Here is a 10,909-nt window from a genome sequence, read left to right as displayed (position 1 = left end):
ACCCAATTTCTTCTATTTTTTATTCTCCCATCTCATCATTTTGTTGGCTCTTAAACAAAAATTGTTCATATTAATTTCTAACGTACTCAAAATTCAATAGTCGTTTTTTTTNTTTTTTTTTTTTTCGTTTTTTTTTTTTTTTTTTGTATCTTCGATTTTATAGTTGGTGCCGACACAATATCATCGATCAAGTTGAATTATTCGTGATTATTTTTTTCTTTCTATTGCAAGTAAAACAAAACTTGATTGTGACGATCTTGACTACTATAATAATAACTCGTCTTTTAAAAATATAATATTGTTTAAAAATAACAATTTTTTGATTTTGTAATGTGTTTTAATTACTTTATTACTTTAACTAAACTTTAGAAACTAAGACACCAACTGAATCGACAAGAATCTTATTTATAATTATTGTTTGAAAATGGGTATGATTAATATTATTTTTTCAAAAAGCAAGTTAATATTTCTTGTAACTCTCGAAAAAAATCTTAACACAAAATACAAATTTTTATTTTTTAGGATCAAAATATGAAACTCGTGTGCTCGATTTAGATTAAGAAAAAGACGAAGAACAAGAGAGAAAATATAAATAAACTCCACGATGATTAAAAGTTTATATTAATAAATTTTGATAAATAGAGTTACGGAGAATACTACATATAGTTCAGTCTATTATATATAGTCGAGAAAATTGAGGATAAATAAATATTAAGGTTTGTTGAAGTCATCATTACATTACAACTCACTAAAGTTGAAATGGTTTTAGTTGAGAGGTCATATCTAAAAGCATTTAAAATATATATCACCCACAAGTGGGAGACATTTGGTGCTTATCCCAAAGCAAAAATAAAAGAAAATGTGTAACTCTCTGAGTCTATCACGAACGGATATTGTTTTATTTGAATTTTAAAACGTCCCCGCTGGCACACAGCCCGGTATCTTGCTCTAATACCATTTGTAACAGCCACTAGAAGATATTGTCCGCTTTAGCCTGTTACGTATCGCCGTTAGACTCACGATTCTAAAACATATCTCCTATGAGGAGAGTCTAACCCTACTCTAACCAGTGTCTCGCACCATTTGGGAACTGGCTCTGAAACCAATTGTAACAACCAAAACTCATCGCCAACAAATATTTTCCCTTTGATCTGTTATTTATCGTCATCAGTCTCATGACTTTAAAATGCGTTTACTAAGAAGAGATTTCCACACCTTTATAAGAAATGGATCGTTCCCTTCCACCACGTTTCATGTTTGTACCATCCTCTTAACGACCCTTATTTGATCAATTGCTAACCACTCCCTTTCAAAAGAGAGACATAGTTAGAGCATGGTTGTCTCTCTCTTTTTCCCAACATAGACAAAGTTGTTTCATATCATACCCATAACTTAGGTATCTATAAGTCAATAAAGGAAATAGAAAGGTTGGGAATCTTCACCTCAAATATGGAAATTTTTTCTTTCGAGTTTTCGAACCGATGTGGGATCTCATAATCCACCTTCCCCTTATGGGCCTAACGTCTCGCTCGCACACTGCCTGGTGTCAACCCCCCCTCTAAGGCTCTGAAACCGTTTGTAATGGCTCAAGTCAACTGCTAGTAGATATTGTTCTCTTAAGGCTTTTCCTTTCCGGCTTCCTCTCAAGGTTTTTAAAACTAGTTTGCTAAAGAGAAGTTTCCATGCCCTTATAAATAATATTTCGTTCTCCTCTTCAACTAACGTGGGATCTCACATGTAACTTGTTTAAATTCTTTTAATTTTAATTAGGTTGAGTGAATTTAGTGTCTCGTTCTTCATCATCATCTATTAAAATTGTAACACCTCATGTCCATGATTCAGATCAGGAATCAAAATTCGAAATCGACCCTTGATGGCTCTTATATTTCCGTACGACATGATCACATTTTTAACTTCTAGTAGCATACTTTGTTTTCACTTACATGCATCATCGAAAAATTTACAAGACGTAACCAACACAAAATTCCACCAAACAAAGTATGCTTAACTTTGGAATTCTTATTATCTAGCCACTAAAAAATGAATATACACCTTGTTAGTATAAATAGTAACGTTCAGTTTTTTTAAGTTTTTCTTAGTTATCATATCCTTAGAATCACTCTCATTGAGACGTGACATCGATTCAATCATGTACCACTCATTTACTCGAGTATCACAAATATATTTTGTAACATATTTAGATGAAAAAGAAGAAACAAAAAAACGACGAAAAAACGCATTCATACCTATTGAACAACGAAATCTAAATTGAAGTACAAATTCATGATATTGTAGCATGCTTTTAGGTTTGAAAAAAAGAACATAAAAGTGAAATTGAAATTTTGGATGGCTGATTGTTGGATATTGGAGAACACAATCTTTGGGGCTTTCTTAATTAACTCATCCCAATTCACCAAAAGGGTAGACAATAATATTCATAGAATATAAGATTTAATGATGAACAATGTTTCAACTATAATTAAAGTTATGAATTATGTAAAAACAATGAGTTCGCATGCCAAATTCGCAAAAGTTGCTTTTTTTTTCTTCTTTTTTTTGTTGACCCGACAATTATATTTATAAACGCTCAACAAATTTCTGTCAATTGTGCATTTTATTATGAGTTATTCGGTCCAAGTTCGATATATAGCTTTTTAACTAGAAAACCTAAGCTAATAGTAATGTAGGTATGGTTGGATGCATAGTACTTCTCTGCTCACCGTTCAAACATATTACATGAACCCATTAGGTAGGCGTGTATACGTGCTTCCTAAGCATGACTATTGACTATGCTCATATCTCCCAAAAATCAACGAAAAAGAAAGGAGCACATATAATATTGTGATGTGTGTATTTATATTAGCACGAAAAATTGTGAATAATTGGGGAAGAAATAGAAGAAATCAAAGCTTTTAAAGATGAAATTGAGAAGGCAAAAGGGTCGACAATGTTATATCCCTAATGATCTTAACTATTATACTATCCGATTTTCGAGACTTTGAATCTCATACTACAACTAAGATGAAGATAAAAGTAAATAAAAGTACAATAAAAATAAAATGAAAGACGAAAATCAGATAAAATTTAAATCGAAATAAAAATAGATAAACAACATCGAAATTAAATACAAAATAAAATCCAAATTTATTACAAAGGAGTAAGAGGGTTTGAGGTACAATTACAAAACGAAATAGAAAAGACTCAATATAAGAATGGATTGACGCTCCAGAATAACTTCCTCTATGATCGTGCAGCTCTCGAACGCTCTTCCATACCAATCGAAAAAAGAAAAGAAGAAAGGGGTGAGTTAAAAGTTACTTAAAAAGCATCCTACTTGTAGGCTCTTAACATTTCCTTAACCGAGCAAGTTACTTCCTTAACACAATATTGTTAAAAGCTCGTGTTAAAAGTTACTACGAGCTTTTCTTAAGGCCTAGAAAGTTCTTCCTTGATACCATCTACTTCTACGGTAGGTCTCTATCAAAGTGGGTTTGACTTATGTTGGCTTTTTGGTACTTAATCTGGAATTAATTAATTGATGTTTTGATGATAACGAAACTATCATGTTAACAATTATAAGTATTTTGAACTATCCGTAGTGTAAAGCTAAGAGTAACGATTCCAACACCTTTTGAATCACTCAAATTAGAGCTAAAATAAAAAGTTATAGTCGAAACAAGATATCCGACGTGATGATGTGGCGGCTGAATTGATATCATGGACAATCAAATTATGACCGTTTGAACTTTGGAATAATAATAAATGGTGGAGTTTTTTATTTTATTTTTAAGAAATAAAAAGAAAATTAATTATACATAATATTACATGATATATCATTTTTACTTTAAAAGAATCGTTACCCACATTAATTTTTTTTATTATTATATTTATGTGCGAAGTAAACAACATATCTTCACTAAGGACTTCTTCATCAAGTCTTTGGAGTCAACGTAATGAACTTTAGGGCTATACTTTTCTTGTTTTTGGCTTCCTCTTCCATATGCTCGTCCATGGTAATCTCATGTGTCATGATAGAACCAACAACTTCTTAAATCGCCTCCTAATTTGACCTACGAATTTTTGTTATGGCCTTTTAAATAGTCATAATTATGAATTAATATGCTAATTTTTATTTTTTTAAATTTGATTTGTTCCCTCAAATTACTAGAATTTTCCAAATTTCATTAGTAGAAGAACGAGCAGATACTCTATTAAATTCATTATTAGTTAGGTACAGTAAAGACAATCTATAGCACTAGCTTTAAAAGAACATTTTTGTTCATATCATGCTCATCAAATTCTTCTTCTATTTTACCCATCTCAATATTATTAACAATTTTTATTGGAATGTAAGGAACTTTACTAACCTTTAATCATAATTAATAATCAATTACTTGTAAAGAAATTTTCATTCTAGCTTTCCAGTGAGTCTAATTTGTTCTATTAAGGTAGCTTAGAAGTTGATTGTCCTTCACTAAGGCCGTTATTAACATGTAGGTTTGCCATAAACACTAACAATAAATTTTATATAAAAAAATCTATAAGAGCAACTCGCTCGAAAACCAATTGTTGGATCGGTATGACAACCTAGAGGGGTGAATAGGGTTTTAACAATAAAATTATTTTAAGTATGCTTAACTTTTCTAATTATTAAACTTTTTAGGAAATGACTAGGAGATATAATTAATACAAAACAATAAACAATTATGAAAATCTTAGAATATGCCATCAATCACCATCATAATTTTAAAATTAAATTGGAAAGAGTTGGAAAATATAATGCCGTAATTTTATTGTGGTTCGGTCAAACTCGACCTACTCCCCACCTTTCAGTGCCTGTTGAGAATTTAAATAAAAATTTATTGACTCTTCCTTCGGGTCAAAGTCCAACTACTATAGCTCTCTCCCTTTACGAGCTAAAGAGCAAACTCAATCATTTCCAAGACTCAGGATTAAACCGTTACTAAGTATTGGAATTTTGTAAGAACACGCCACAATTCTCTAAAAGAGTAGACTTACAAGTTGAGCACGGACAATTATCTCCTCCACAATACAATAAAAAATATCTCTAAAAAATGTACCGAAGAGAAATAAAATTAGAAGCTTGTAGAGAGCAACAATGAAAGCCTCATGATTGAAGATCGAACAATTTTGTTGAAAAATATGAGGAAGTAAATGAGTTTAAGGAGGGAAGAAAAAGTGACCAAAAGTAGAAATTAATGTGTATCATTGGATTGTGTTAAAAAAAAAATTAAATTTTTCTTTTTAAATAATAATAATAATAATAATGATGTGAGGAAAGTTTTTAAAATTATTTTATTATTTTATTATTTCAAAATTTATTATAATATAAAAAAAAAAAAAGTAATATTCCTAAATTTAAAATTTAAAATTTATTATAAATATAATAATATAAAAATAATAAAAAAAATAATCTAAGTAAAGGTTAAATTCAAATTTTAAAATTTATTATAAATATAATAATAATAAATAGTAATACGAGTAACTATTAAATTTAAATTTCAAAATTTCGGTCATTCACTACGTAAGCAAAACAAGCTATCTAAGTTTAAAAACAATTCACCCTATTGATGAAATTTATTGCCCAGTAGACTCACGATGCCAAAATTGAGTGAACCACCTCCTTAAAACCCATAGTGGGTTTGTAATCGACTAGAGAATTGTTTGGAACTATGAGACACCTCAGATGCTCAGATAGCAATAAAATCTAGGACCAAACTTCCTATTCCAAAGAAAAACCCGTGGATGCGTTAAAAATGTGATGAGAGCCTAGTACAAGTAGAATGTTTACTAACTATTTTTATACTTTTTTTTTTTTTCTTCAAGTGTTCACACGCTACTGATCAAGGTGGGGGTGCGGTCGAGAGTTGAACATTCACTGATGGGTCATTTTGGAGCGTCAGTCTGTTTTTACATTTTTAAGTCTTTTGTATTTTGATTTATAATTGTATCATAAACCCATTCTCCGTTTTTTATAAATTTGAAGAGTGTCGTCTTGTAAAATAATTTCGTTTTGTATTTAATTGTGATATTGTTTGACTTTCGAAACCTCAAAAATTAAGTCTGGACATGAATTAAGGGTTTAATTTGAAAAAATTAAAAATTTATAGGATCCAGTAAGCTTAAATAAATGATTTGACGTTGATTAATATTTCTTTTATATATATATATATATATGAAATAAAAAGTTACAAAAAATTTAAATTGGCAAATAAATACTAAAAATATCTTTTAATTATTATTTAGTTGATATATTATTGATTTCAATTGCCATATAAATATAATAGAAGTATCAATTCAGTTGAATCTATGAACATGAACATGAACATGTAAATGTATATAATTTAATATATTGGGTCAAGAATAATGTTATTCCCAAAAAGAAAAAAGAGCGAGAAACCCCAATAGTCAATCAAAATTGTATTTGGATCCTCCGATCATTGCAGAGCAAAGCTCATTCGGCGGATTTAAAGACGAAGGCGTCTCTTGAGAGTTCGAGAATCGAAAATGGAGATTGGAGATTTTGCAGCCATTTTTGGGGAACCCAAGGTGGAGTGGATAAACAGGGGTTCGCTTACTTCGCACCCATTTTTGTTCCATGTTCATACTCCTAATCCCTCGCATCTTAGATTTTGTGTTACTGATTTCCATTCAAACACTTGGGAATCCACCAAATCGATTCTCCAGCTTCACGACATGGTGGGCTTCTTTAATTCTCTCTGTACGTTCTCTCTTTCTTACTTCCTTCTTTGATTTCTACTCATTTTTTGTTGTGGTTTCTTAGAATTGATTGGTGATCAGAACCCTAGTTTATGTTAATTTGTGTTTGTTCAGAGGGATGAGATTGGAATCGGAGGGGCTATGTCAGAATTTGTTGATTATATCATTACTTCCCTGAAATTTGGAGATGTAAGGCTTAGGTTGGAAGAACAATCGGTGGATGATGGTACTCTTCTTAGAATTATGATTGCTTCAAGTATTCTTAACCATTCAAATATGTTTTGAAAGTTGAAACCCCTTTTTTTCCATTTTGTTTTGCTTCGTCAGGTGCTGCATTTGCCAAATTATTTGCTCAGAAATCTAAAGGAATGCCTGTTTTTTCCCTTTCTCTCACGAAACTCTTTGATTGTGCTGCTTCCGAAGCTATAGCTACTCTGTCCTTGGGGCTCTTTAACTCATTAAAAGCCAAGGAATGTTCACTTCTAAAAGGTTTTCATCGCTTATCTATAGACTGCCTATACTATAATCATATATGTATATATAACAATGAATTTCTTTAATGTGATGGTATCTGGAAAAAAGTTAGAAGGTTGTTATAAAAATATTGTGAGATCCCACGTTAGATGGGGAGAAGAACGATGAATTCTTTATAAGGGTGTGGAAACCTCTCCCTAACATACATGCTTTCTAAAAACCTTGAGGGGAAGTCCGAAAGGGAAAGCTCAAAGAGAAGAATACCTGCTAGTGGTGGGCTTGAGCTGTTACAAATGGTATTAGGGCCAGACATGAGGCGATATGCCAGCGAGGAGGCTAAGTACCGAAGGGGGTGGACACGAGGCGGTGTGCCAGTAAGGGTGCCGGGCCTCGAAAGGGGGTGCATTAGGGGGTCTCACAAGAAGGGAACGAGTGTCAGCGAGGACGCTGGGCTCTGAAGGGGGGTGGATTGTGAGATCCCACCGATTGGGGAGGGGAACGGAACATTCTTTATAAGGGTAGGCTTGGGCTGTTACAAATATATGTTTAAGCTTTTGGTATCCGACTTGCATTACCCTCAAAACTTGTCACAACGTTCTTGAAAATAGTTTGGTATTTGAATCTCATTTTTTTGACTTTCATTGGTGATATTGAACTGGCTCAAATGCTACCATCAGAGAATTTCTTGGAAGACATTTAACTTGGAGATTACATTGTTTATATTCATATTCTACACCAAACTATATAGTTTACACTGTTCTGTTTCTTCTTTGTTTTTCCTTTTTGGTTATGAATCTGTATCTCTCACTTGTCTTGATAACTTTGGTAACATAGTTTGATGTCATTGACTTTCCTTTTGTACTAATTTTTTAGAACAAGAGCGCTCCCTTCAGTTGACGACCATGATATCAGCCGAAAAGGTATATCCATCAACTTCTCACACTGTAAATAGACATTATATCATGATGGGCACTTTTACTCTCGTAGGTACCTTTCTATTGTCTTGAAATACCAATGATCCCTCTTCAAATCATAATTGAAACGGTTTACTCTGGTCGGTATTGTTGTTGTTGCCTGTTTATTTGTTTCGATGTGTTGCGTTATTTCTCTGACTTTGCATTTGAAACTTCATTGAATGAAGAATTTGGATGCCCTTTTATCTGATTCAAGTCAGTAGGTAATTTATAGAATTAATTCTTATTGATACCAGAGGGGTACATGCCAAGGGAGGATTTGAGAGCTCTTATCTCTTCTAAAGCTTAAAGGACGCTTAAGCCGAAAAGCTACCCCTCTACGATCTATGTATATATATTCATGAAATGACTAGAACATCAATTGTAGAGCTCCAATAATAGAGATTCTTCTCGTTTCCTGCTGCTCTTGTTCTCGTCCTACCGACATTAGTGGAGATGATGGCATTTCAACTTTTGAAGATAATGCTATAACTTAGCCATATTTCTGTTGAAAAGGCCATCATAATGTCAATATATTCCTTATCCACAACGAATTCCAAGTCGTCGGTCTCTCTATCTGGTACCGAACGTTCTTGTTTATATTTATTTTTACTTTGTTCATGTCAGGAGAAGTACGAAAGTATTCAAAGCCAACTCGGGCAATATACAAAGAAACAGAAGTTACAAAATATGAACGCCTCAAATTCTCCAGGTTTGTTCCTATGAAGAACCATCAAATTTATTTCATTATATATTTTCTACATGAACACTAATTGAATTTTCTTATGCTTCATAGACAAATCTATTGGTCATTATATTGGCTCGTCAAAAACCACCAATCGTGCAGTGCCAGCACATCGCAGGTCGGTATCTCAAAGCTACATTTATCACATAACATATTAATTTATTTCCATTAGAAGTAGTTGTATTTAGCATTGTATTTGGGCAGGGCGAAAACAAGAGGTGCCCTTTTGCAAGACTCTGAAGATGACAATGGTAGGTACTTTGAGAAGTTGAATGTCTTTGTTCCACTGTGCATAGTTTGAGTCCTAGAAAGCTGCTCTAGCCAATCACTCGCGGTGTCGAGTCCCTGCAAAAGGCTTAAAATGGGTCGAGGATTCCATGTTTAAACCGGGGTCAGGGTCGAGAGGCTCGTAGTTTTCCGAAATTGACAAACTTTTATGTCTTCCCAGGAAGATTTTTGTTTTTGTATTCTTTTCTTACAAATATATTTCTCTGTTTCTTATCGATTCTTTTTTCCATTTTTACTTTCAGAACAAGAACATTCCCTTCGATCGACATCGGAGGATAAGGTAGATAAATAAGTCGTTGATTACTGTCACGTTATGCTCTTATAGACAGGTTTTTATCTTGTAGTACCTCGAAATTAGTAGCTTCGGGTTCTTTAGAGCGTATTTTTTACTTATTAATTCTGCTCATACTTTATAAATCTTGAATTTATTTTCGAAAATGTCAGGAAAAGAAAAAAGAGTTACAAAATACAAATGCATCAGCCAATGTAGATGGGTTTCAAAAATCTCCTGGTATGCTTTTTATTAGATTCATTGATGTTGTTTGAGTGTACAAAAGGTTCTAAATTTTGAGCTTATTTTTTAACGTAATCGACTATTAAAATGTGTCGATCTTAGCAGACAAACCTGTTATTCATGATATAGGCTCGACAAAAATCACCAATCGTGTCGTGCCAGCGCATCGCAGGTCAGTTTCTACACTAAAATTGACCCGAGTTTATTCGTTATTGTTTGTCAAAACTAGTAAACATACTCTAGTTTTGTGTACTTGGGCAGGGGACGAACAAGAGGTGCCCTTCTGCAAGATGATGAAAATGACAATGACAGGTAAAACCCGACATTTGTGATGACGAATAACCAATCGTAGTTTCAATATCGAGGAGACAACGAAGTAATACCGATGAGCGATCGGTTTCATCTTTCCCAGTAAGGTTTAATTTTCCTGCCTATACCTATGACGAAAGAGCTTGTGCAACCAGATATTTGTTTCTTGTACATATTTATTTGCATTCGTACTAATCATATCGTGGAAATATCTTGATGCACGTGACATACAAAATACATGAGTAACATAAAAAAATACATGAGTTCTCTATAGCTTTAAATTATGACATTTATTTATGGTGTACATATCTCCATTCTTTTCATGACATAGCGTTCTTATGAGACATACATACTTAGTACTTGTTGTAACTTTCATGAATAACGTACACGACTGATTAGTATCTCATAGACAGATTGAACATGTTAACATGGTTTATATGGAGTGACATATGAAGGTTTTATGCATCACACAACATCGATAACATAAAATAATTCCATATAATTGTATCAATCTTGGAGCACTAAACTTTAGTTAGTTATTTATTTATTTATCATAACTCATGACCCGTAGGTGTTTGGTTTACTAGAAACATCCTAGCTGATTGCATTTAGTTCCTATCGTAGAGGCATTTTAGTCGTTTGGCACGAAACCTCTGCTGATTTAAATGCTTTAACATGAATACACTATCTATATAAAGTGATCATGCTTGTAATCTAGTATATCCTAACGATTTCCTATAGTGATCATGCTTGTAATCTAGTATGTCCTAACGATTTCCTACATGTACTGCTTGAAAGAAATCCAATAGGACTACTTCGTTCGTTAGGCCACTTTCTACTTATTCGATGTTCCAATTTTTTTGAAACTCCTCAAGTTAGGTTCTA

At 32.8% G+C, this 10,909-nt stretch overlaps 1 protein-coding gene across 2 annotated transcripts; it reads left to right on the top strand.

The window, feature by feature from the left end:
* Positions 1 to 6,373: 6,373 nt before the first annotated feature.
* On the top strand, positions 6,374 to 10,330 carry LOC111796104. 2 transcript variants are annotated; one of them, XM_023678797.1, is made up of 11 exons: positions 6,374 to 6,720; positions 6,856 to 6,967; positions 7,069 to 7,230; positions 8,089 to 8,135; positions 8,796 to 8,880; positions 8,965 to 9,031; positions 9,118 to 9,164; positions 9,444 to 9,481; positions 9,646 to 9,712; positions 9,821 to 9,887; positions 9,977 to 10,330. In XM_023678797.1, exons 1-11 carry the CDS (start codon positions 6,529 to 6,531, stop codon positions 10,029 to 10,031), a joined length of 939 nt encoding a protein of 312 aa, XP_023534565.1. In that variant the 5' UTR covers positions 6,374 to 6,528; the 3' UTR covers positions 10,032 to 10,330. The 2 variants fall into 2 exon arrangements, with proteins under 2 accessions (XP_023534565.1, XP_023534566.1); XM_023678798.1 differs by having other exon boundaries at positions 6,374 to 6,742.
* The last annotated feature ends 579 nt before the right edge of the window (positions 10,331 to 10,909 follow it).

The sequence above is a fragment of the Cucurbita pepo genome, chromosome LG05 (genome assembly GCF_002806865.2).
Source record: "Cucurbita pepo subsp. pepo cultivar mu-cu-16 chromosome LG05, ASM280686v2, whole genome shotgun sequence".
Lineage (NCBI taxonomy): Eukaryota > Viridiplantae > Streptophyta > Magnoliopsida > Cucurbitales > Cucurbitaceae > Cucurbita > Cucurbita pepo.
Note: the sequence above shows the minus strand (reverse complement) of the source record. Positions and strands in the feature narration are given on the sequence as shown.

Coding starts and splice junctions, on each gene's coding strand:
- LOC111796104 (XM_023678797.1), top strand. CDS start 6,529: ATGGAGATTGGAGATTTTGCAGCCATTTTTGGGGAACCCAAGGTGGAG. Junction 9,165..9,443: donor AGACTCTGAAGATGACAATG/GTAGGTACTTTG, acceptor TTTTACTTTCAG/AACAAGAACATTCCCTTCGA. Junction 9,713..9,820: donor TGGGTTTCAAAAATCTCCTG/GTATGCTTTTTA, acceptor CGATCTTAGCAG/ACAAACCTGTTATTCATGAT.